General features: G+C 38.7%; 1 protein-coding gene and 2 non-coding genes across 11 annotated transcripts in view; 2 read left to right on the forward strand and 1 right to left on the reverse strand.

Annotated features, from left to right (window-relative positions):
* LOC122872298 (cilia- and flagella-associated protein 47-like) overlaps window positions 1-26,348 on the forward strand; it is a 65,969-nt gene extending 39,621 nt beyond the window's left edge. For 8 of the 9 annotated variants that reach the window (XM_044188330.1, XM_044188332.1, XM_044188335.1 and 5 more), the window contains 17 exons: window positions 125-268; window positions 2,302-2,475; window positions 3,065-3,176; window positions 3,419-3,472; window positions 3,618-3,715; window positions 5,314-5,489; window positions 5,783-5,890; window positions 7,416-7,527; window positions 8,400-8,504; window positions 10,389-10,545; window positions 10,667-10,750; window positions 10,914-11,061; window positions 12,745-12,929; window positions 14,450-14,624; window positions 21,797-21,958; window positions 24,072-24,237; window positions 24,610-26,348. In XM_044188330.1, coding sequence (XP_044044265.1) covers window positions 125-268; window positions 2,302-2,475; window positions 3,065-3,176; window positions 3,419-3,472; window positions 3,618-3,715; window positions 5,314-5,489; window positions 5,783-5,890; window positions 7,416-7,527; window positions 8,400-8,504; window positions 10,389-10,545; window positions 10,667-10,750; window positions 10,914-11,061; window positions 12,745-12,929; window positions 14,450-14,624; window positions 21,797-21,958; window positions 24,072-24,237; window positions 24,610-24,801 — 2,352 coding nt within the window. In that variant the 3' untranslated portion in view covers window positions 24,802-26,348. Of the gene's footprint in view, window positions 1-124; window positions 269-2,301; window positions 2,476-3,064; window positions 3,177-3,418; window positions 3,473-3,617; window positions 3,716-5,313; window positions 5,490-5,782; window positions 5,891-7,415; window positions 7,528-8,399; window positions 8,505-10,388; window positions 10,546-10,666; window positions 10,751-10,913; window positions 11,062-12,744; window positions 12,930-14,449; window positions 14,625-15,296; window positions 15,320-21,796; window positions 21,959-24,071; window positions 24,238-24,609 lie in introns of those variants that run through there. The other variant, XM_044188337.1, reaches the window with a different exon arrangement.
* Window positions 1,881-1,951, reverse strand: trnag-gcc. The gene has a single exon. It is a non-coding gene; the product is annotated as a tRNA-Gly (tRNA).
* Window positions 13,340-13,410, forward strand: trnag-gcc. The gene has a single exon. It is a non-coding gene; the product is annotated as a tRNA-Gly (tRNA).
* Window positions 26,349-27,051: the final 703 nt, after the last annotated feature.

Raw genomic sequence — 27,051 nt, forward strand, 5'->3', positions numbered from 1 at the left:
TTTGAGATATTACTTCCATAATGAGAAACTGATTTCTTAGAAGAATTGTTTTTTATACATGCTGCCAAAATGTTTAATAATGGTGGGTTCAAGTCAAATTATCAGGCCTATGTGTCTCTCACAGCACAATGAGACCCACAAAGACTGGAAAATGCAAGCTGAGGTGTGTGGTGAAGGATTCTCTGGCCCAAAGCTTTTGAATGTGCCAGCAGGGACAAGAGCCTGCTACCCCATCACCTTCCACCCTTCTGCACAATGCATTGTCATGGTAATGCCTTTTTTGTTGTGGTTTCGTTGTTTGTTTCTTTGTTTGTGTTTTCTTGCTTGTTTTCTGTCTTCCTTTGTCACATTCTCGCTATTTAAAGGCAGAATGAGTTGGCCCCTCCTCTCCGGCTCAACAAGCGACCGAGAGAAAGAGAGAGAGCGAGCAGTGGTGGTCGACCGAGCTAGAGAGCAAGTAAAGAGAGGGAGCGGCGTTAGGGAGAATGTATTCAGGATAATTCAACATCAGCAACACTTAGGAGAAAGCCCACTTTGAAAATCCCCTGCCACCAATGCTCATCCACCAAGCCCTCATATTTGGCCTTTCTTCTCATTAGCCTCCTCCGTTCCATCCTCTCAGGGAACAGTCAGCTCAAGTACGACCACTTATCTTGATGCCTCAAACAGCAGCACACTGTCTGGCCTTTGTGGCTATTAAGATGATATCTGGGAATTTAAGCTTCCTCTGTGGCCAGCATCATCTTCCAGTGCTTTTCTAAGAAGCACAGCAGACTTTTTAAAACATTTTTTTACTGCAAATGAGCTTTTAGAATGGTAGTTGATCCCTTACAGTGATGAATGAATACCTCACTACTTCTTTCGCATATAGAGAATGTTGAACGGTTCAAAGAATGATTTGTCCTTTTCAGACTTATTCATTTGTTTAATCATCAGAGGACTAGAAGCTGAAAATTATTCTTTATTTTGACTGAGAAGGTAAAAATATTTTAATATATAAAAACCTTTGTATTATAGATGTTTTTGTCTGTCCGATAAATCACTTCTCGATCAGTTATCTTGCCATATGAATAAATATTGCATCTAATGCATGAAAACAAACAAAAAAATATATATACACACTTAAATGTAGGTAATTAATACATAAATGTCTTCAATTTATTTTTCATTTCTGTATTTCTTTTTACTACCTACCCTGCATACAGACAAACTATAGAAATTAAGAAATAATTAATTTTTTCATCTCCCGATTAGTAACATTTATTAAATCTATCCATTTATCAATTAATTAAATAATTTATTATTCATTAATAATTCATTAATTTCTTTTTTTGTGATTGGTGGTCTTTTTTTATCCTCCACCTAGAGGGTGTCTACTGTATGTATTTCCCTTTTCTTGTTATTAATAAAAATTAAAGGGGACAACAGAAGAGTTCATTTATTTTCCACTGGTTGGGGCCGATAAACTAATGACGATGACAGCGGTGCGTATGGCAGATGGGCTACCACGAAAACACTTGCATGTTATGCATTTGAAATGTGTTGTTTATATATATATATAAATAGACTAAAAAATTTCCTTCATGACATGTCAAATATGGTAATATATAACAGGTGTTTATGCCTGTGAGTCCGTAGCCTCCCAGGATAAGAACACCCATCCAACACAGTTGTGTTCATTCATTTAACATGAACAGAAAGGACTGGTTGTCCTTCACACAAATATGCCTGCATATGAAGCAGATATAAGATGTATTAATGTTGCATTACTATGTCTAAGACATGACGGTTATTATGTTGTGTTTACAGTTTTTAGTACACGAAGATTAAACTAGCTGTATAACAAGCCTTACAGTACAATACATTCCCAAAAAGTGTGCTGCATTGGCCGGGAATCGAACCCGGGCCTCCCGCGTGGCAGGCGAGAATTCTACCACTGAACCACCAATGCGTTGCTACCCTTAGTTCTGGGGGCGGATCTGAAATAGGAGACATGCTGCTGCAGGAATTTGCTGCGCTGTTCATTCTTGTGTTGCTTTGTTTGCCTATCACACTACACAGATGCATCCTCAATAGCCTAGTTTTTTCCCCTCTTATGTAGTCTAATGCGTTTTAGACATTAATAAAAACATTTTTGTTCTATAGTTATTTGTCCTGGGTTCTGTAAGCAGCTATGTCCATGTGTCAGTGTTACAACACTTGGCTGCAGCCTCAGTCTGCTTACCATTAGTCCTCTGTGTGCCCACTTTACACTGAACACCAGTTTGTGTGACTGCCTGGACTTTATCCCAACCCCCACAGGGCAAGCTGTCCTTACATAATGACTGCGACGGTACTGAGCACGTGTTTACCCTCAGAGGAGTGGGAGAGCACCCCCTGCCTGTGGACCACGTGGTATTACACTGCTCTGTAGGTCAAACCACACACACAGAGCTGGATGTCCCCAACTACAGCCAGAACAAACTCACTCTCAAGGTATAACCACACATGCAAATAACTGCCACACATACTGCTACTTGCAGACAAGGTTTATTCTGATGCACGTTCCCACAGTCCTACACAACACATTGCACTGCCATTAATGTTTTTTTGCTTTTTTAAAAATGAAATCAGAGTGGCATCGTCATTCATGCCACTAACATGGCTAAAATGAGAAGACCATTAAGTTGTATCAGTATATTGTTTACTTCACTGACACTATTTCTGTTTTTCCTATGGTATCAACACTATGAAAAGCAATAAAAAAGATATATTAAAGGACTATGGACATGGCTTTTATCATAATTAATGTATAATTAGAAAAGCTAAATTTGTAGAACGTAAAATGGAGTGGAAGAATAATGACTTTCCTTGTGGTCTGACTGCTAACAGACTGTTGCTCTGATTGTGTATCTTTGCATCTGCAAATTAAGCCATTTGCAAGTAAGCGTCTGTTTAAGTGTGTGTGTGTGTGTGTGTCCTCTTGAGCAATTATTTCCTTTTTCCTCTTTATTTATGGTTCTTCTCTGTCTTGTGTGTGTGTGTGTGTGTGTGTGTGTGTGTTTGTTTGTGTACATGCACGTAGGTGGTGACAGACCTATCTGCTGTAAGTGGCACCCCCTTCCTGGAGATTCAACCTGGTCACAAAGCTCCATACACCCTAGCTGTGTCGCCATGGAATCGAGGAAAACAGACAGGTGATTTTAAAAGGAACTTTAGTGTGTGTGTGTGTGTGTGTGTGTGTGTGTGCGCGCGCCCGCATGTTTGTGTACGTGTGTGAGTGTTCAAAATGCTCATTTTGATAGATTCATTTTGTCAACTAAATAAAGCTAAAATGATTACAAACCTAAATGAAGAATACATTCGCAATTGCATAAATAAAACAAACAATCCAAAACAAAAACTAAACTGAACACTTGGTCCACAACTTTTCTTGCAGGCTGTGTGTCATTTGTAGAAATTGATGACATGCAAGAGGCAGACAAGCACAAAGGTAAGGTTAGTGTTGTACCACACATGAACCATTTAGAGCTCAGAGAGCTTCAAAAATCCTTCACCAAAAACCCCCAGACTTGATTATAATGTTAAGTGTGTGTACACATTTATACCATATTTATACTTGTGTGCTTGTCATCCAGGAAATGTACATGGACGCTACGAGGTGCATTTCTCTCTAGAGATCATTTGTGAGCCAACTGTGCCCATCAAGGTGATAGATGTACAGTGTGCTGCTCAGGTAAGTTCCACAAACATACTTGCACAATTAAGTGAACATTTACTTATGATTGAATGATTAATGATGAATAATTGAAGATTTTTGGTAAAACTTTTAAACTCTGCTGACTAGATTACTTCTGTAAAGAGATGAAGAAATAATATAACGGCCTACTTAATAAGTATAACTGGCCAGTGAGAGAAACAGAAACGTAAGTTGTGGAGAAAAAAAACAGCTTGTTGCATTGCCGCTCCTCTCTTCAGTCTTGGGTTGTGGAGTTGAGTGGAACTCTAGTAAAGTAACGTCATAAATCTTTTAATTTGCGTCTCTTCTCTCTCTCTCTGTCTGTCTCTCTCTGTCTCTCCCTGTTTGGACTTGGCTAGTCTCTCTTCCTCTGTGTTTTGGATTAAACACTGTCGCAGATTTTACACCCGTTTTTCACTGACGTTAAATTTCAGACACAGTTTCCTCTGCCGCAGTGATCACTCTGCAGTGATAAATCAGTTGCAGATGCTATTTGTATTAATTTCCATTCCCTCCTCACATATTTTGCACCTCTGAACAGGAATGTCTTACAATACATATTGCATGAGACCACGCAATTTTCAGCGGTGCCATTTTTATTCCATTTGACCTACAAATAAACCTCTGTGTGGTCCTTCAGTAAATCTGGACAAACGCAATTTTTTATGTAATTAAGGCAGAGTAGATGTAGAAACATATATCATTGTAATAACTCACTTTGTGTCTGAAACACAAATTCAATATAAATATGAGTAGTGTGGTGGTCTAGTGGTCTGAGGTTAGAAGACCCTGGTCAAGCCACTTGTTAGTAAGCAAGACACTGGACTGATACTTCTTAAAGAGAAATGTTTTGTAACACCATGTGATCTATATCTCTGTTATCTATTGAAAGTCAGTAAAAAGAGTAAATTTAGTTCAGTATTATTATTACATTTGGAACATACAGGCCCTTAAGAAGTGTTTCTGCTGCCGTCCACTGTTACAGTAAAACCATAGACTGTATAAAAAAAATGGACGCAGTGTCCGTAACGTCACCCATTGGTTTCTGAAGAGCCGTTGTGAAGCTCAAAGTGGGCTGCTCTGGTGGCTCCGGCCCTCACCATTTTGGTAGTCCCTGACCCCGGGTAATCCAAAAATGGGCAAAGAGGTGGAGCTGAGGCGGCCGAATGAAGCGTGGTTGATGAAACCACCTAGCAACAAGCCACCTGATAGGGCACCCACCTGTCACTCAAAGCAGCCATGTCCTTAATTACGCATAACTTTAAGCCTTAATATAATTTAAATGGGTGAGTGATATAAAAATTCACCCCCGTCACAGTTGTCATGAAGGGGGAAATTAGCTATAGAGACCAAAACCTTTTTTTTTTACCAGGCTGTAAACATGTTTATTTCTGCTGTAAAGTTGATTATTTTAACATGGGGGTCTGTGGGGATTGATTCACTTTTGGAGCCAGCCTCAAGTGGCCATTCGAGGAACTGCAGTTTTTGGCACTTTTGCCTTGGCTTCATTTTTCAGCCCTGGAGGTTGCTGCTTGAGTATTACATCACAAGGAAAATCAAAAACAGGTGTCATCTTTGAAGTGTTGTGTTCCCAGAGCTCAGTTGCCATAGAGATCCCTGTCAGTAACCCACATGGAGAGCTGCTGATGCTGGATGTGTACCTGGAAGGAAACGACCTGAGTGGAGCCAACTGGGTTTCAATTCCCCCACGGGAGACTCTCACCTACAAAACTATGTTCTCCCCTGACAGAGTAGGGAAGAGCACAGGCAGGTAAGACCCACTGCACTGTAGCTGACCTGACCTCCTTTAAAGGAGAAGGTAGAAAAATGTTTCTCTACACAATTTATCATTTAAGGTGAAGATCCCTGTTCATTAAATGCTTTGCATGACTCATCTAAAAAGACATACTTGCCCTGAATCTGAGACCATTTATTTTTTGGAATACAATATACTGTAGACCTCAATGTGAGTTTGGTAATGGAATATACCCAGCAATTTATTTGTCTGTGAATCTGTGGTACATATACAGTATTTGCATAGATTTGGTGTGTGTTCTATGACAGTGTGGTGTTCCAGTCAGAGCTGGTGGGGGAGTTCTGGTATCAACTGGAGCTTTATGCTCTTCCTCCTCCGGTCATCACGCTACCACAGGCCTGCTGTCAGCTGGGGAAGTAGGTGCACACACACCAACACACACACACTATCTCACTGCAGGGTTATTGGCTAGGAATGCATGCACTCATACTGGATACACACTCACCCCACTATGAATTTGGTCATGCCAGCGATCCCATCCTCAGGATTTTCCCACACCTCAGTGATATGTGTGCATAGGCTGGCTCTCTGTTGCATATTGCATAGCAATAGTGGGGCAGAGGACTCTGAAACAGCCCACAATAACCTTTATGTATAAAACAAAAAGGTCTTAAATTAATTTGCAGGAGAAAAAGTATAATGTGAAACATATTTTATTAATCAAATAGTTTTTATTTAATTTTTATATTAACAAACTGTTAACACAGACATTACCCACAGCTGTCCCAGACATACATAACATCAAAACAAGAAAGAAAAAAAAGTTTGAGGTGTGCCATTATATTCTCTAGCCAGCATTTATGAGCTGGCGATACAGTCTTTTTTCCATTTGAGGATAATCTGTCAGAACAGAAGACCACAACTATAGCATGGCCGTCAGAGGGTTAGGATCAATAATTGTGCCACATACATTTGAAAGGGTATGAAAACTCCCTGTCCAAAAAGCCGTGTACGGGACCAAAACATATGGCTGTAGGTGCCAGTATCATGCCTGCATCTTACACAATTCTTATACACAAAAAAAAACTGTGCCAATTTACTGCTGGTCAGATGGAGCCTGTTAAGCATTCTAAACTGCAGTAGTAAAACATAATTTATAAAGGAGGTAAAGAAATGTCAAAAGTATTGGTTCTAGTTCATATTCATATATTCACTGCTGGAAAATATATCAGTGTAAATTAGAATGGACATTTTTAAAGCTGAATGATACAAATGCTGTTTCAGAAGATAAAGACTCATACATTTACTAGTCAGCCAACCATTTCTGGTAGGACAAGTGACAATATTCAATTAATCCAATAATATGTGAACAGCTATCTTTGGGTGCAACTCAGGTTTGCATGTCAGAGATAGAAGAAACAACAATCATGAGTCCACTCTTAGTTTAAAACAGAACTTCTAATGAACAGAGAGATAGTTTACTCCACTAACAGCCTAATGAATGGCAATTATAGCTGCATATTAATTGCACACACTGCTAATTAGCTCAGTAAATTATAAATGCAACATTTAAGTCAGATAGACCTTATCAGGCATTCATTTCTTTACTTCAGGCATTTTTTGGCTATCTGTACTTGTTTCCTCTCTGTTTTGGCAGAAGGATGAGCCTTAGTTTAACAGTGTCTAAGTGTATCACTTATTTACAATAGTTTGTTCATCCTGAGACAAGAAAATGAGCACAAATGTCACTATTCTAGACTACTGAACATGTTGATAATGCTGACCATATTTAAAAACACCTATATAATAATTACTACACTTTTTTACAGCCTTGTTTTGATATTTGGATGTTTCTACTGCTTCTAACTGTCAACAGCTTCTTAATCTTTTTTAATGTATATTTTTTACATCACTAAATAAAACTTTATGTGTGTGTATCAGATGGACCAGACTGACCATTCCACTGGTTAACCCAACAGCTGAAACTCTTGAGCTAATTGTAGCCAACAGTAACCCCAGAAACTACACACTGGAAATGGATTCAGGAAGAACTGTTAGTACACACACACTCACATTCACCTTTGTGACTCATTAGATTAGATTTAACTTTATTGTCATTACACATGTACAAGTACAAGGCAACAAAATGCAGTTTAGGACCAGAAGTGCAATAAGCAAGTGCAGGATATAAAGTGTGTGAATAAATGCAGGATAGAGCAGTATTATGAACATATTTTACAAGTGGTACTATGGACATTATATTTCTGATAGCATTACTTTAAACAGAAGTATACTGATGGATTTGTACAATAATGAATTGGACTGGGCAGAACAGTAGTGCAATGAATATAAAGTAGTGCAATTTATGGAAATAGTTAACTGTGCAGTAGATGAGTTATTGCAGTATTCAGTACATAGTACTGGAGTGCAAATGATGCAGTATTAGAGTGCAAATGATGCAGTATATGTATAAATAAATAGTCTAGTAGTAAACACATGCTTAGTCATCCTTAGGTTTATCAGTTCAATATTCCATTCCCTTATTTCAGAATAAAACTTAATTTGTCACAACATACACCTGAAGTTACTTTGCTCCTGCCCTTGGGGAAATTTATTAACCATTATTTTTGATGTTCTTTGTAGTTCAATGGATATTTGATTGTATTTGCTTTGGTTTTCATCTCTTTAAAGAACCATACAGTAAACTAAGACACTTTATAACACAGTTTTTGTCTTTTTACACATATCCTAAAACAAAACAAGAGTCATTGTTGTCAGTTGGAAGGAAAATACTTCTATCTATTAATCTGTGAGCATGAGTGTGTTTATCCTTCCTTTCTGTCCTCTTGAAAGCTGTTCCCTCTGTTTGTTTGTTTGTGTGTGTGTGTGTGTGTGTGCGTGCGTGTGTGTGTGTGCGGGTTCCAGCTTATATTGGGGCCCCACTTCTCCACCCAGCTTGGTGTCCGTTTTAGTCCTTCATCCATCGGAGAGGGGAACCACACGGCAAAGATCACTTTCACATGCCCTCAGGTCTATATATACACACACAAACACAGAGAGAAAATGGATTACATAAATCACTGCCTTCCTGCCTTCACACACACACACACACACACACACACACACACACAGAACACATACAGACACACATAGGTGCAGGGATAGTTCACATCTTTTTCCTCTTAAATTGGTTTAATCAGGTGCTCTCATTTTATTTACTGCCTCATCACTCCCAATCATCCACATAAAGCTTGGAGCAATCAGATCACCACATAAAGCTTTTCATTGGCACAGATTGTACATTTTATTTAAGGCACGGGAGGCTGGTCACTAGGGCTGGGTGATATAAACAATATAAGCAATAATAAAAAAAACATTTCTGTGATAAGAAAACTAGAAACTCAGATATATTGTCGATGAGTTACTTTGCTTGACAACGCACTCACATCAACCAATCACATCACAGACACAAAGCTATTTCTAACCCAACCAGTGGCAGTCAGAACAGCAGGGTGGTGTGAGTTAGCTAAACTCACGGCTCAAAAGTCACTACAACCTTAATCATGAAGACCTATGGTGGATAAATGAGTAACAAAATGTGGCTGGACTGGTGATACTTTGTTTACTTAAAGCCCTGTTCAGCTACAAAGTGGCTGAAGCATTGCCATCCAATAAAGCATGCAGAGTGCAAGTCCCAGTCTCAAATACCAAACATTAGACCTACAGTATACTCTGGATCGAGCAGCCAGGCACTCAGAGAAACAATCCAGCAACAAACCATAACGTTACAATGTCCTTATTCCAACTGTAATAGACACATAACACATACTGTTGCGTTTTTAAAGTAATAGTTCAATATATAGGGAAATATGCTTACGAATATGAAATTTGCATTCTTACCAAGAGATGAGAGAATCAGTACCACTCTCATGTCTGTTCATAAAACATGAAGCTACAGCCAGAAGACAGTTATCTTAGCTTAGCATAAAGACTGGAAATGGGGAAAGAGCTAGCCTGGCTCAATCCCAATGTAAAAAATCAACCTACCAGCATCTCTAAAGCTCAACATGTTATATTAACATCTTACATCTTGTTTGTTTACTCCGCCAAGAAATAGTCCAGCATAAAACCACAACCTGTCGTTTTAACACTTTTACAAACGAGATATAACATGTTAATTATTGAGCTTTAGAGGTGCTGGTAGGTGGATATATTTTTTACGTTTGACAGAACCAGGCAGATTTTTCTCCCTGTCTCCAGTCTTTATGCTAAGCTATGCTGTCTCCGGGTTGTAGCTTCATGTTTAACAGATGACAGTGCTTTCGTACTTCTCATCTAATGAATGAGCATTTCCCAAAATGTCAAACTATTCCTTTGTTGGCTGAAGACATGGAAAATGAGGATTTATCAGGATTTATTCCAGCAAGATCGAAGATTTTTGTTTATTTTTGTATAATTAATTAATTAATTAAAATATATATTCTGTTTGCGGTTCCTATAATTCTTGTTTGTTTTTTTTTTGGTTCTGAATCTACTACTAGGGAATTTTAAGATTAGGGGAATCTTAAAGCTTAACATAAACAATGACTTATTGTGATATATATTGATATCGACTTATATAAAAACAATTATTGTGATACATTTTTTGCCTTATCACCCAGCCTTACTTTTTAACATATTATCTACAGTACATTTGTAAAATATTTCCTAAAATGGCATGAATCTGAAGATGTGATTCATGGTTATAGATAAGAGAGAATGGATACTGCCATTCTCTCTCCAAGTTTCTTGACCCCACCTTTTCTTTGTCTTCCCTCCTCTGTATTCCCTTCATGCTTTCTCATTTTTTACTTCATTTCTCTCCCTCTGGCCACTCATGTACATATGTCTTAATCTGTCTCTGTCTTTCTTCAGTTGCAGGAATGGTGTGTGTTGTTGAGTGGGCGTGGCCTTAAACCAGAGCACGAGCAGCCTCTGAGCATCTCATCCCTGATTGGCTCCAGCGCCTCCATCACCGTTCCCTTCACAAACCCCACTGAGCTCCCAGTCATCCTCAATATCACACTCACAGGTCACAGGCACTTCTTGTCTTTCTCCAACAGACGCTCACTCATTTGTTCTTGTTGCATGCATGTGACACACTCAGACATGTTCATAATACCATGTGTACTTGGTATTTCTTCATGTCTCAGATGAGGACCCGAGTGGGGCCCCCAAGTGCCATCAAGTCACTGCAGACAAGGAGGCCTTCTCTATCCCTCTGAGCCAGACTGAAGGTGTGTTAACTGATACGATAACTTTTCACCATTATTATGATAAAATGTTCAATAAACCAATTTTACCAGGCAACACATGAAATTCCCAAATTGTATTTCTCATTTGGTTACTGGGCAGAAAGAATGTTCATGACTGTGTGTCTGTCTTCCATTTTGGCTGAAGGAATACAGATCAATGAAGGGGCCAGTTTTGATGTGCCTGTGGTGTTTGCATCTAACTCTATGGAGCTACAACAGGCCTGGCTCTGCATCACTATGAAGCCCCTCAGCAGCCCGGGCAACAACAGTACCTTCAGTACAGACAGCATGAGGTGTGTCTTACTGACTGCATAAAAAGTTAAATCTGAGTCTATGCCTGGTCTTGTACAAGTTTCTAGACATTCACTAAAACTCATTAGCTTCCGTTATTCCTACATACAGGCAAGTTTCTGCAAAGCCTCTCACTGTAAACAAAATGAAGAATAGTTAAATGAGCTTTACTGCTCAGTAAAGTGTTTGAGCTCATTAAAGATGTTCTATTCCATACATGGTATTTGTACCGTATGAGGGTGTGACAACACGATTAGTATAATGTACCTAGACTGTCCCATCCATCCATTTTTCATACCCACTTAGGATCACCTGTAGCTGTTCCATTGTGCATTGGGTGAGAGGCAGGGTACATCCTGGACAGGTCATCTATCATAGGGCTCACACACTGACAAACACATTCCCACTTTTTTCACACCTTGGAACACTTGGAGGAAGCCCATGCTGGCAAAGGCAGCATAAGCCATGACTTTTACAGCATTGTACAATGGCTTTGGCTCAGTTTTCAATGTGTTTCAATGTCTTAATGTAATCTTAATGCAAACAGCCAAACTAACACAAAATGCTGTCCTTGCATACAAAGTGCAGCACACATGCTCAGTCCTCAGAATACAAACAACTCATATTAGCACACGAATAAATGCTTATTACTATACATACTATACTATACATCCTATACATACAGATCACTGAATCAATGCAACATGTGTTTACAAGCAGCTCCTTATTTTACATATCAACATTATCCTTACACAATATCATTACAGTTTCATTACAGTCACTCTTAGGTTTTACTTCATTATGCATATACTTCATTATGTTTTGGCAGCTATAAGCACTTGAGCGTTTTAACACAACAATTCCCAAAACAGGGAGCAGCATTGCAACAAACTTTGTGGTAAGTACAGAGTAGATTATGATGCAGGGAAGTTCATCACAATCATCATTTTGTCCTGTATGAATGAAGGATTTACAGCAAAGTCTGACTCAGTATCTATATTTACAGTTATACAGCATTAAAATAAATTCTAATTAAATAAAAAGTAATTCTTACTCTACATCTTTTCAAATACTTCATAAACTGTACATTAGTCTTCTCATTGCTATTCATATTATATGGATTCTCTTGAGGAAATGACCACTGTGGAGTCTGTTTTTGGTGAGAATTTGTTGCTGCATTATTTTATAATCACAATTTTATTATAAAATGCAACAATACCTGTATGATGTGTTACCTAATTTGATAGACGTTTTCATTTTGTGTACTATGAGAGATTTTGAGGCCAAAAGCAGGGGTACAACATTTTGTTTGAAGGGTTTTGCAAATTGAAACCCTGTTGTGAAAATTGAGCCAAAGCAATTGTAAAAGACTCTAATAATGTATACTTTTTATAATTGCTGTAATTATTTATTTATTTAGATTGTGACTAATAGACAAAAAAGTTGAGTATTCAGTCCATTTTGTCCTCAGTTAAATAAATGTAGAAGCTAGAACCCTAGCCTTGTGAAAAAGCAAAAAATCACTTTGATTTCTCTCTGATTTCTGACATGCTGTACACGGCTGTTCGTCTGGCATTAGATATCCTACCTTAGTAAGGTGCCTGGTATATTTTCAAATCCATTGGTTCATTGCTAATCCCAGATACTTTATACTGTGTAAAAAATGCACTCCATCAATATTTCAGATCAGAGCAGGAATTGTCATCCATCTGTTGGATTTACCCTCTCTGTGGGATTCCCATGGAGGTGCCTGTTGAGAACTCACCACTTGGCGTGGTCTTTTGTGAAGCGGGCTGCCAGCTGGAAAGGAAGGTGGATGTACTGCTAACAGGATGTGTGCCGGGGAATCAAGACCGGAAAGGACAGGAAGGTGTGTGCCAGTTTGTGATTTGTACTCTTTTTTTGAGGGTCAAGTCTGACATTGTTTAGTAGTTGGGAATTGTCCTCACAGTCAATTGTGGAAAAAGCAGAAAGAGGAATACTTTTCAAAAAGGCTGTCCTTGCATACAAAGTGCACTACATCACACAGCAAAGCCAATGTGAGGAGATTGTTTAAACTGTCATCTAGTAACTACATTGATAATGAGATGAGATGTGTCAGGATCTGCCTGAGTCAGCTCAGCAGGCGATTGATTGATGATCACATCATATGTTTGCTTTGCACGAATTAATTAAAGCAGCATGTGGAAAAAACACACAATTGAATAAAATGGGACTATATGACGCTCAGCTTGTGGTTCTCACCTCGTATGGGAAGTGGTTGGAGTGTAAGTCATGTGAGCATTGGTGGTTCAGTGGTAGAATTCTCGCCTGCCACGCGGGAGGCCCGGGTTCGATTCCCGGCCAATGCAGCACACTTTTTGGGAATGTATTGTACTGTAAGGCTTGTTATACAGCTAGTTTAATCTTCGTGTACTAAACACCATAAACACAACATAATCACCGTCATGTCTTAGACATAGTAATGCAACATTAATACATCTTATATCTGCTTCATATGCAGGCATATTTGTGTGAAGGACAACCAGTCCTTTCTGTTCATGTTAAATGAATGAACACAACTGTGTTGGATGGGTGTTCTTATCCTGGGAGGCTATGGACTCACAGGCATAAAAACCTGTTATATATTACCATATTTTACATGTCATGAAGGAAATTATTTAGTCTATTTATATATATATAAACAACACATTTCATTCATTAATGTTAATTAATTCACAGTCATGAGTAAAATGTCAAAAATGCATAACATGCAAGTGTTTTCGCGGTATCCCATCTACCATACGCACCGCTGTCATTGTCATTAGTTTATTGGCCCCAAGCAGTGGAAAATAAATCAATAACACAACAATAGTAGTTAGTAACATACTCATCGTGTTATGTTTTGAACACACCTGATGCAACTCACCAGCCCTCTCTGTTGGATCAGGGCTTGAGCATCAGCTGGTTCAGGTGTGCTAGAGCAGAGAGAACTAGAAAATGGGCAGGTCGAGGTGCCTGCAGGTCTGGAATTGGGAACCCAGGGTCTATGCATAGGCTATTATTATTATTAATAGTATTATTATTATTATTATTACCCAGTAGAGTCTGTATCGAGTTGAAGTTTGTTTTAAGCAGCTGGACTTGTATTGCGTTCAGTATTACTTAGTAACATTTTGACCATATCCTGACCTGTGGGCAGACAGACAATCTATCTGTAAAAGAAAACTGGTGTGTCTTATTTTTATGACTAACAAAAAAATTGTCAGTATGCTTGAATAAAATCAATGAAGCGGATTTCAATAAATAAAAATTGAAATCCACTCAAATACAGCAGCGCTCAGTAAGTTTTTTTGTGGTGTTCCTTACACCTGCTCAAACACCTTCTTCTCTCTTTTTACGTCCTGACAGTATCCCGGGTGATGATGGAAGACTTCCTGTGCGAGGTTCGTTTAGACAGCGAAACAGAGCACTCAGAAGTGGAGGACTGTCTTTCTGCTTCCATCGAGGCAGCGAGGAGGGACCCTGAGACTGGCACCGTAACACTCACCCTTAATCTAGTCTACACTCCTCTCAGGCCATGCAGGTTACAGTACTACACACACACACACACACACACACACACACACACACACACACACACACACACACACACACAAACCTGTTCAAAAAAAAGTGACACACATAGACAAGTGTGCAGGAAAATGCATACTGAGAAAAATTCAGATAGTAAGTAGCTTTTGAGTTCAATTCCATTCTCCTTACAAAACCACTCCGCTGGTTATCAGTTAAAGCAAACAAACATTTTGCAAAAACACAAAAAGAAACCATACAGGCACATTTTGAGAGATACAAACCATTGACACACCACATTAAAAGCCAAAAAACGAAACAAACTCACACATTCTGAGACACTGAGAGAGATGTAGACATGCACAAACACTCATCACCAGATAGAACTAAATACACACAAACACACACACAGTGAGAGTATTATGCAGATGCTGAGAGAGGCAACGTTAAAAAGCACACACACAAAAGAAAGTAAAAGACACAAAATTGCACACATTCAGAGAAACAAATATGCACACCTCCGCTGTGTGGGGGAAAAAACAAAAGGATGCTAATAATAAGTCAGAAAAACAAATCAAGCACATACAGTACTAGCACATTCTCTCTCACACACACAGACACACAACAGGAAGGAAAGCGTACAAACATAATCTGTTTGTTGCTCTCTCTCTCTCTCTCTCTACAGATAACACACTTGCATGTAGAGTTGTGAGTAAACACTGCATTCATTTATCTCGTGTCTTTCTCCGTCTACAGTACAGTCTCTTCTCCCTCTATCTCACTCTTTCTCCCATCTTCTCTCTCTCTCTCAGGTGGGTGTGGCCTCTGCATTCATTTATTACTAACTGTCTACATGTGCTGAGTCTTAATGTTTGTAGCTAAAGGTTGCTGTGCTCTCTCAGAGGTAAAGGGGAATGCCAGCTCATTAGCTGCCCCTGCTTTAACACTACTTACCATGTTAGGTCAGATCCCCATAGATAATACATTAACTTTGATGTGATCTAAAAACACATTTGATACTTTTTTTGATTTAAAACACCAGGGCTTCTTCTCCTCCTTTTCTAATTAAACCACACATGACTTTTTGAAACGTATCATTTATAATGGCAGTCAATGTGAAAAAGCTTTTGGATATTATTGCTGTAGGGATGGCCACTTTGAACCAATTTAAATTTGATATTGCTCACTTTTATCATGTTCTTAGAGGGATTTAGAAGACATAGAGATGAAGTGTAATTAACCTCAGTGCTCAAACTTTCACAAAGCATTTTCCAACAACTTTGTCGCAAAAACCTGTAAGTTTTGGGAAACTGTAAAACGTGCAAAACAAGCATTTTTAATAAGAATCCCTTAGATGTGGTTATTTAAGAGATGTGCAGGGATGGAAAGAGTACTAGAATATTTTACAAAAGTAAAAAGTGTAAAAAGTGGGTACCTGAACGTAACGTAACCCTCCCTGTGAAAAGGGAGGGTTAAAGAAAAAATGTTTTATGATGATATATGATTAGTATCATATTAAAGAACATCTTCAGGCTATAAAATAAATTGCATTAAATGTAAGCATATACAGTATAAGGCTATACCTCTGTATAGCCTTACTAGAAATAACCAGAAAATAAACAAGGACAAAACTCTAATAAATAAAAATACTGTCAATAAATGAAAAGTCGGACACCACTGAGGGTGCAACAAGCATTATTAAGTCACATAAATTCAATAGCCTGACACTTATAACAGCAGAATTAAATCACCAAAGCAGACAACACTGTATAAACAATAAAAACTCGACAGCCCACAAACACATATATTAAAGCAAAGGAGAAACTGCACAGTTTTTACACACCGCATACGGCACGAACACACACACACACACACACAACGCTACGTTAATAGGAAATGCAGTAGTTACTGGTGCTCTCATCTGTACAGTGAGTTACAACAATAAGTGAGTTTGTTTGTATTCACCTGTCTGAACGCCATTCTGTGAGTCTTATGGACCTCGAAGTCCTCCACAATCTGCTCTAAGTTCAACTTCTCTGCTCGTTCATTCTCAAAGCATAATATAACCAGTCCACTCAGCCTCTCTGTCCCACTGTACTCCTCAAGTTCTTTTAACACTTAGGGCTGAATGAGGCTCTGCAGTCACGTGTCTGCGATTATTGTCAAAAACAGCAGAAAGGCCTCACACACCTCACTGAAGGTACAAGTTCCTAAGTGAATGCAGAAGTCACCACTGGAGGAACCATCATAAGCATTTTAGCATTTAGCCAGACCCAGACTGCACCTGTTGGCAACTCAACATCGTGGGTGTGTTTTATTTGGGTCACTAAGCGCACTTGCTGTGTGGTGCATTAAATCAGTGATTAATGTAGATGGAACCTTTTTTTTTAACTATGTCGAGGTACAGTAATGCTAAGCTTAAACCATAATGACATCATCCTTAATTTTATTGCATTATTGTGCATTTTTCATACTGTTAACTGCTAGCCCCGGCCCTGGTGCCACCACACCTCCATGACACTCGGCCAGTGCACGAACACATTGAACATGTATGTTTTCCAGTGTGTCAGCTGAGTGCAGAGTGTCTCCTCTCTGGACATGGAGTTCTCTGGAGCTTTGCCCTCCTACAGCCGCAAACACATTAGCAGCTTCTTTTCTGCTGCAGATGCTGATTTGGCTCTTTTCTTCTCTTCCATTCTCACACTGTTTATCCTGACTTTTTCGTGTGACTTTTGCTTTTACTCTATAAAAGATGGGACTTGAAATGTAGTCAAGTACAATACTTGTGATAAAAAGTACTTAAGTAAAATCAAAATTACAGACTTTACAGTTACAGATTTTTACTCAAAAAGGTACAAGTACACAAATAACTACTTTGTTACAGTAACGAGAGTAAATGTAATTCGTTACTTCCACCCCTGGAAATGTGATATGTATTGAGCTGACATTTTACAGTTGAAAAGTAAACTATGTAACGCAAGGCAACACCTTTCAACAACAAGGCAATTCAAAGGGCTGTACATGAGACATAAAAAGTAATTAACAAAAAATGAAATGGAGATACTGTTTCTAAATGACCTCAAACATATGTTTGATGTTTCTGTACTGACATTTCGTGTTATTTAGCGGCCAACATATACTCAGATACCGATATATATCTACAATAAGCTAATATCGTCCGAAATATTAGCCTAGGGATTTATGTGTCTAGGTCTAGTCAATAATTAAGGCTTCATCTGCAAAATCAGTTTTAAAATCCATCAGTGATGCAGCCTGTGAGAGACCAGTATTTCACATGTCCTTCCTCATTGAACATTGGCTGTATTTTAAGTATTTTAAATCCTGCATTGTTTACATCCATGTTTACTAGCTGCTTTACTGCAGTATTCTTCTTCCTTGCCTTTGCTGGCACATTAATGTGTGTCTTGGTACATTACCACTACCGTAGGTCAGTAGAATAGTGTGAAACCATGGGTACGAATATGAATCGTGTCACCCATGTGTGCACGCATATGCTTCTTTGTGCCCACTCATATTAAAATGGCTCCATAGTGCTACTAGAATTCAAAACCTCCACAGGGTAGGGTTACCTTTACCTGACATTACATTACATTACCGTTACCTCCACCTTTCTTGCTTGATGAATGCTGTATTTACTTCTTTTACAAAATATCCATTGTAACTTGTATGTAATGGGAAAAAGTCACAAGTTACCTATTCTCTACTGTCCTCCTTACTGTACATTGCATGTGACATCCTGCTGAATGAAGAGTGCATTCATTTATCAGCCCCCGTCTTGATATGTGGAGTCCATTAATGAGGCGTGCCCTGGTAGAATCAATACCTCCGAGAGCTAATGACTTCTCCATGAGGAAATGACGGGGGGTGTGGTGCCACTAATAGGCTCTTCCATTATCTACATGTTATTTCTCTGCCGCGGGCACTGAAATGAGGAGACAAAGTATCATAAGCTGAAAGCGGGAATATTAAAGAACGGTTTAGTGAATTGTGTTTTTTTTTTTGTTGATGTTTTTTAGATAAATAGGAATGCTCAAATTACACTTTTCAAGATAAATTAGAGTGGAAGAATGATCTGAAGAAAACAGACGAGTGGAAAGCAGACTCTAAATCAGAGGTATTCATCTGTGTGCCATGGAGGGCCAACTGTATACAGGTTTTTATTCCAGTTAAAGCCTAATGCAACACATTTCACTGATTAGTTCCTCTCCTCTGGATGTAGGTAATCAGTAAACTCAGCTGGTGCACTCTCTGGTTGGAATATAAACTTGCATACGTTTGGCCCTTCATCACATATACAGGATCCCTGCTCTAACTGATGTTTTTTTTACCTGCCAGAGTGGCTGGTAACTCTGTGTTACTGCCAATGATTGCAAAATGTACCAGTATTTTACTAGTGGTATTTCACACACACACACACGCACACACACACAAAACACAGAAGTTTAAGACAGAACGCCAGATCATTTTTGCAACAAAAATGTAAATGTTAGAAGGATGTTTTTGGCAAAATAATTAGTTTTAAACCGTTACTTACAGTATCTGTCTCTCAGTATAAGCAGTGCCTTTTTAACATGGTCCTAAGGTGTAGCTTAAGTCTTGATTTGAATAATGTTTTTAGAAATACAAAGTACAATATTGTTTCCACTTGAAATGTTAAAGATTCAGTAGTGTTTCATACCATTCATACTGTTCCAATCCTTACTAGTTGTTTAGCGTGAAAACTGTCTCCAGACCAGTAACTTAAAGCACTTGTTGTACCACCCAACAAGAGGGCAACAGAAGGTGTGGAAACTACAGATTCACTCTGTGAAGCAATAAAAAAGTATTTGTTACAGTTTTCACAATTGGTTACACGCGTTGCTCTATACTGAGTTCACTTTTTCAAATGTTCTCACACAGTTCACTTTAACAACATGCAGCTCAGCACAAGAGTTAATGCACTAATACAAACAAAGCACTTCATACATATCTCAGGATCAACTCTTGTACTAGAACACTGACACTTGTCTCCCAACAAAAAATCTTTGTCACTCAACACAATGATCTAAAAAACAAAATTAATCAGTAATGCTGCAGTATGCTTCCATAGTCTTCATTTTCCTCAACTACAGTCATTCCAGCAATGCAATACAAAACTAAAGAGTAAACCTCAACGTTATTTATATAGCACCTTTCATATAAACATACAGCCAAAAGTGCTTCACGTAGCAAGATTAAAACAAAAATAGACGACAAGAGACTATTTTGCAAGACTGAAAATTACAACAATAAAATGTTGAAAATGAATAAAATAAACATGAGGGATATAAATAATATAAAAACCAATGATTAAAACTTAAAAAATGAGGCTATAACATTAATGTAAATTAGCCAGATTAAAAAGATAGGTCTTTAGTTTCCTTTTAAAAATACAGACAGAGCTTGCCATTCTAATATCCAAAGCAGGGTTTTTCATGGCTCAGAATGGCCCTTTGGGGGGTGACTATGCACATCACTATGCATGATCGGTACAGCTACAGTTAGGGCTGGGCAATTGTGGTTATAAATAATATCTCGATATTTTTAGGCTAATATGCCGTGATATACGATATATATCTCGATATACCCATGTTCTCTAGAATAACATATACCATAAATTCTCAGATTGTGCAAACATATGATATTCTTGTAGAATATGATACATTGCTATAGATTAAATTACCCAACAAAAGTATATAAAAGTAGTTCAAATTAGCTCAACCTTCAACATCCACAGCAGTAAAATGCAACATTAACGTCAGCTCAGCTGCTAACAAGTTAAGTTAGCTTTTCACCGTCTGGACAGCACTGCTGTGAAGAGAAAACGACGCCGTAAGCTAATAACGTTACATACCGCTAAACAGGGACTTTTTATTTTTATTTCTCTTTCTCAGTATTACACTTCTAGTGTCGTGCAGGAGGAAAATAGAGAATTGGACCCAAAATGCAGACTAGGAGGCAGGTGCAGATAAACAGTTTAATAATGTTCACAAGCTTACAGGGGTCGTCAGGCAGACAGAGATCAGCAAACCAGGTGGCAGTCTGAACAGGCAAATAATTCCAAGGAGGGAGAAGACAAAATACAAAATCCAGAACAAAACAATAGCTGGGTTATCCAGTGCCAGCCACATGTGGTAAAATATAGCGACTGGATGAGAGGGAAGTTGACTGCTGGAAGTAAAAAATGTCGGATTTAAGTTTGTGTTCTGCTTGTTCAGCAGTTGTTTGATAAATTGCTGATTAAATACATTCTGAGAGGATTTGAAATACTATTTTTATTATCAATTCTTATCATTTTGGCGCTGGCTAAAACCTCTTTGGGGGGCGGCAAAAATTTCTCTATGCAGGAAAAACCCTGCAGAGGCAGTGTGTTCCACAGTTTAGGGGAATAAAAACAAAAGTCACTTTTATGGGACACAAAAGGAACATTTAAAATCAAAGATCTCTGAGTAGTAGTGTAGGGAGGAGCACGGTCATTTAAAGTTTTATAAACAAGTACAATAACTTTAAAATAAATGATATAAATGGTAGTTGGTTAATTATGTTTCCAAGTGGGAGCATATATAATGAAAACAAAATTGGGCCAAGAGTGCTTCCTTGAGGAATACCATATTCAATACCACAAGTCTCTGATACATAAGCACTGAGGCTGACAAAAAACTGTCTACCGGTTAAATGAGACTGAAACTAAGCTAAAACACAGTCAGCGACTAGCTCTGAGTAATCTAGATTGGATTTCTTAATTTTACCAATTAAGTCTTGAATATATTCACTATACATACATGTATCAGATAGCTACAGCTATACTGTAAATATACAGCACTGCTAGTCAACCCTGTCTTCTGCATTTGGCCACAAGTTGTCATTGACATCACACCTTCTGTCCTCCCTTTGATTCCTTTTCTCACTTGGCTCAAGTTTTTCATAGACGAAATAAGACGAATCAGTGTTTTATGGCCTAATTCGTGGTTTATATATTTTTATTGAATTCACTAATGATATTCAATGAAAAGCTCTTCACGGTTTAGCCCATGTTGACTGCTGTTGTGCTGACTGTGTGAACAATTTTGAGTAAGTGAACTTACTAGTATTGAGAAATGCGCGTAACCAACTATAAAAAACTGTAATGTGTGTGTGCGTGTCCAGGTGCACAGCGGTCCTAGCTGTGCAGTGTGTGTCCGGCAGGATCTGGGAGTTTCCCATCACTCTCATTGCCATGGAGCCTCAAGTGGATGATGTCATCCTCACTGAAGCCACTGAGTTCGACAAGACTTCAGCTGTGGGTTTCCGTTTGACCAGCACCACCAGGTGTGTGTGTGTGTGTTTGTGTTTACTCGCCTCTGATTTTTGCTTTGTTTAATTTCCATTCCATACAAGTTTCCTAATAATTAAATACAAACTGCAAGTCACTACACCTCTAACGTGAAGTATAGCCATATAGCCCTTTTTGATTAAAAAACGTTTCAGGAGCTTTTGAACCATAGGATCTAAACACAGGAACTAAACTAGGAACTAAAAGTCTCTTTTGCACATTCATGTTTACTTCACCACATCTGAAGTACCATGAAGATGAGATAACTTAGTTTCATAACAGATTAAGAAACAACAGCGACTTTGAAATGCAATTTTCACAAACAAGGAAATAACAACACAGCCTGTTATTCTTTGTATTTACTGTGGTGCAATGTTTGAATGGATGCAAAGAAGATATGTAGAGGTGCAAAATGAGACTGCAAAGCCCAGAACATCTGTCTCCAGGGGTTTTCTGATTATTTATTTCTCCTTTAGTACAAAACCACAATAAAACAATCATCGAATTAAACAGTTCACCCCAACATCAAAAAAACATATTTTCCCTTTTACTGAAATATGTATTTTTGATTTCGGGGTGAACTGTCCCTTTAAGCTTTTTTGCTCTTGTTAACTTGCTTTGTTCTCTTGATCACTACTCCCTCCCTCCCTCTCTCTCTCGTGTTCCCTTCTGTTCTCAGAGTGTTAGCACACACACACTCGCTCTTTATCAAGTCAGGAGACTGACATCATATCTTTGCTTGTAACGTCAATAAACAGTACATGAAACGTCCACCCCTCCTAATATTGATACTAGAGGTACCCAGTGTTTGTTCACTGTGTGAATGAAACTGTGCACAAGTTGTACCACTTCTGTGTTTGACCAATCGGTGATCTTCAGCCCTGCAAATTCCACCCCAATAGTTCCTGGGTCATCAGAAAGTACTACCCCTAGTAAAGGGACTTTTCGGTTCTAGAAACCTCTGGTCGAAACGCAGGTAATAGTTTTTCAACCAAATTGTTGCAGAAACTATAGAACCAAAGGATCTAAACTCAGGAGCTAAACTAAAACTAAAAGTCCCTTTTGCACATTCCTGCTTCCATCATATCTAAACAACTGTGAAGATTAGGCAAATTAGATTGATGATGGATTACAAACGGCAGCTGCATTTAAAATGCAATTTTCACACACAAGGAAACATCACAGTCAATATAGCAACATTCAGCCCTATCGTAGAAAAGGTTTCAGTCGTAGTCATCTGGGCACTGTTTTCAGAATCAAGACGTTTCGGCTCCCATCCGGAAGTCATTCTCAATTGTGCAAGAAATGGGACGGGAATTGGAAATTTAAGCTACTTTGTGTTACATAAGCCCTGCCCTCAGGAAGGAATCTGCCTGAGTATCTGTTAATAGCTAGTTTCACCTGAAACTGACCTAATAGTTTCCAAGATGGCCCAGTAATCAGTAATCAGGCCTATTGTTTTCTGGCTGCATCTACTTCATCACTGTTAAGTACCTGATTAGCATGTGATTGGCGTGACCAAGGTGATAATACACTCTGATAGACTTTGGGCAGATTGAATCTCAGACCACCATTTCTGTTCAAAGAGGAGTTCTCTTTTTTCTCAAAAATGGCTTCCTTGACGCCCCGTTCAAACCAACTCTTCTCTCTACTTAGAATCTTCACCTCGCTGTCTTCAAATGTGTGGTTTGTAGCTTTTAGATGCAAATGCACGGCGCTCTGTAATCCTGAGTTAGCGTGTCGTCTGTGCTGATAAAATCTGGACGAATGAGGGACTACACCATCCAACATTCAGCCCTGCAAATTGCCCCAGTATTTCCTGAACCATTGGAAGGTGCTACCCCTGAGTACAGCAGGGACTTTTTTTGCCACAAGGAACTGCCGTAGAATAACCAAATTTTGTCCCTTATTACTCAATAGTCAATATGCAGGTGAAGTTCCTAAGTTCATCAAAAGATTCTTGGTCCCCTGGGAAAGTTCCTGTGGTGAAAAGTGGAAAGTAACATTCCCAAATATGTATATGTAATTTGTTCATCAACTCATGGTATGTATTTCTTTTGAGTTTGGGTCAGCTCTTGGCAAGTAGTAAATTTAAAATGTTGGTTCCAGGAGGCCAGAGCTGTTCACAGCAGCGTTCTTGCCAGGCAGCAGCAGTGAGTTCACAGTGACTCCAGCCTCAGGGATGTTACCTCCTGTTGGTTCTACTGGAGCTCTGATCACTGTGTCCTTCACACCCACCGCGTCCGGAAAGCACAGAGCAAGACTAACCATCCAGGTATTTTAATTATTTATTCTCTGATCATTTCATTGACTGTTGTGTCTATTTATAGATTCTGTTTTATGGTGATAAATTGTGATACAGTATAGTGACTGACTAGAGGTTTTATTTGTACCACTGGACATAACATGTTACCAATAAAGTGTTACAGTGTTATTATTACTTTTACCAGTTTCAAGTAGTGCAGTAAGTTACAGTACCATATAAGCCAGAAGTGAGAACAGGATTTCTAGTCGCAGATGCGAGGAGCCACGCTACTGGTCAAAGTTAAAACTATGCATATGCAAATTCATATTACATATTCACCCATGGTGACCCATTCACAGTTATCAGATTTGCATGACTGACAGCTTACTGCTCTTGTTACAGGCAGCAGACATGCAGTGGACCTATGAGGTGAGAGGGATTACCCCTCATGACTCCTCACCCCTCTGTACCACATACACCAATGGCAGCTCTTCTGTGGTGTGTCCAACCAATGAACGGCAGCGGAACTTTGTGGCTCGGAACCTTCGGCTTCCCTCCCTGGCTAACTCGTCCCCTCTCAAAGTCTGCAGATAAAGGACATCATCAGTCTCTCGTAGAAATAAGCATCGTCATTTTTGTCCAACATCTTTTTTAACCTTTTTTATCTAGCAACATTTACCACACAATGTCACTTTCAATTAAAGAAATACTTATATTTTGAAAATTAACTGTTACTTGGACAGGCACATTGCCACATGGTGGTCATAGCCATGGCTTTCAGCATTTGTCCTTTTTTCTCTTAAAATGGCTCATTAGTCGTGTTAGTGTTTCCCATCAGCAGTGCTAATGAGCTATGTTTCGGCCAATACAAAGATGTTTTTTGTCTACCTTGTGGCAAGTGAAGGAAATTTAGCAGGATAAAATTGAAATGAGGGCCATTTTTGAAAACTAATTTTTTTGCCCAGTCCTTTTGACTTTTGTGTTGATTTGAAATCAATGATAGTCACTGTTAATGTATCTCTTATTGTAACTAACTTTGAAGTGCATATACTCATGCTCAATACTCAGTGCATTCCTTTTAAAGAAGTACTGCACACTTAAATATGTTTTTTTGAGCTGTAAACTAAATTTTATAACTGTACAGTGATGAAACACATCAATACTGGTGTTAATATTGACATTCTTGCAAAAGTCTGACAGCAGCTGCTCATGGCTGGTTAGCTGTCTGTCTGTCACTCTGGTCGGTGTCTTCTTACCTCCTGCAGCACACACATGGCCATGTCCCCTAAAGTGTTTGTCCTGCAGTCCTCTGCTGCATTTTTTAAATATGCTGGGAGTGAGGGAGCTAGCAGAATTTGGGGGTTGAAGTTATACTTTAACAATACTCTCCAATGCTATCATCATATATGTTGTAACACATTACATTGCATCTACTGTAATTGACATATACACTATAGTTGGCACAAAACTCCACATGCAAAAATCTCTTCATCTCCTTGTCCTTTATTATTGGTATAGATTTAATAAGTAAAATCGATAAGGGATAATGGCGTTTCCTGGGTTCACCTCATCAGTGTACTTCATGAAAAGAGCCAGTGTCCTTGGAGTTTTACACATTCAGTAGGTATCAGATATATGATGAACAATAAATGCTAGTAATGGTTATGATGTCCCTATTATGCCTCAGAGTCCACTTCAAGTAAAATGTTACCAACTTTGTTTTTATTCATCCCTTCCCTTATGAACCTCTTTTAGATATTACAGAGAGTCTGGTCATAAACTAGATGAACCTCAAACTGCTGGTCCATGGATATTCCCACCACACATTATATTACACTAACCAGGACAACCTTGAAATATATAACAACCTTTCTGAAAACCTCAGCATCTTGCATTTAATAAATCAAACCACATGAGCCCTAAGAGGCTGTCCAGTGTGTGGGCTTGTGTGCATGCAGCTGTGTCTTTCACAGCACCCATGGCTACATGGCTCTACTGTATATACTTATGTCTGCATTTTAAGCCAAGACTTTTCAATGGGTTGTCTCAGTGGATTTGTCAAATTTAGTTCAGTTTCCACAATTTTCAAATATTACATACATTGCCTATAAAGTAGTAATAAAGTATATTATTCACCCCCCCTTGGAAGTTTTCATGTTTTATTTTTTTACAACATTGAATCAAAGTAGCTTTAATGTGGCTTTTTGACACTGATAAACAGAAAAAAACACTTTAATGTCAAAGGGAAAACAGACCTCTAAAAAGTGATCTAAATTAATTAAATATAAAATACATTTTTGCAAAAGTATTCCCCCCCTTTAATAATCACACACCTAACAGTGGAGAAGATAGTGGAGCCACCGTCTTCATATACTGTAATTCAAAAGTCCGGGAACCCTTCGGTTTCTACTACATAGATGTAACAAACACAATCGCCACATGGTATGTCAAACCTGTTGAGCTCAACTAAAATACACAGAAAATACAACTAAATATGCATAGCCACATCGTCCGACATCACCCTGAACTTTTAGAGATGCCAGCTAGCGTTAACATTAGAAAGTCTGGAAACCAGCCTACACTGGATAACGTATTCAGTGGAAAGCGCCACTTCACATCCCCACGGGCAATGGCTATCACAACAGCCATCACTGCCTAATTGGAAATATTTCGCCTAGAAGGCCATACCAACGTATGCAGAGACGAGAGCAAAGGTGGAGGACGCGCTTGAGTCTTCAAAGCAAGCTGGCTGGCTTTCAGCACATACAGTGTTTTGCACATGTATTGAACCTCGCCTCACAACGTGCCCTGAAACAGTTGCTGACGTGATAGTGAGCTGCTGTA

The sequence above is a fragment of the Siniperca chuatsi genome, linkage group LG24, assembly GCF_020085105.1.
Source record: "Siniperca chuatsi isolate FFG_IHB_CAS linkage group LG24, ASM2008510v1, whole genome shotgun sequence".
Lineage (NCBI taxonomy): Eukaryota > Metazoa > Chordata > Actinopteri > Centrarchiformes > Sinipercidae > Siniperca > Siniperca chuatsi.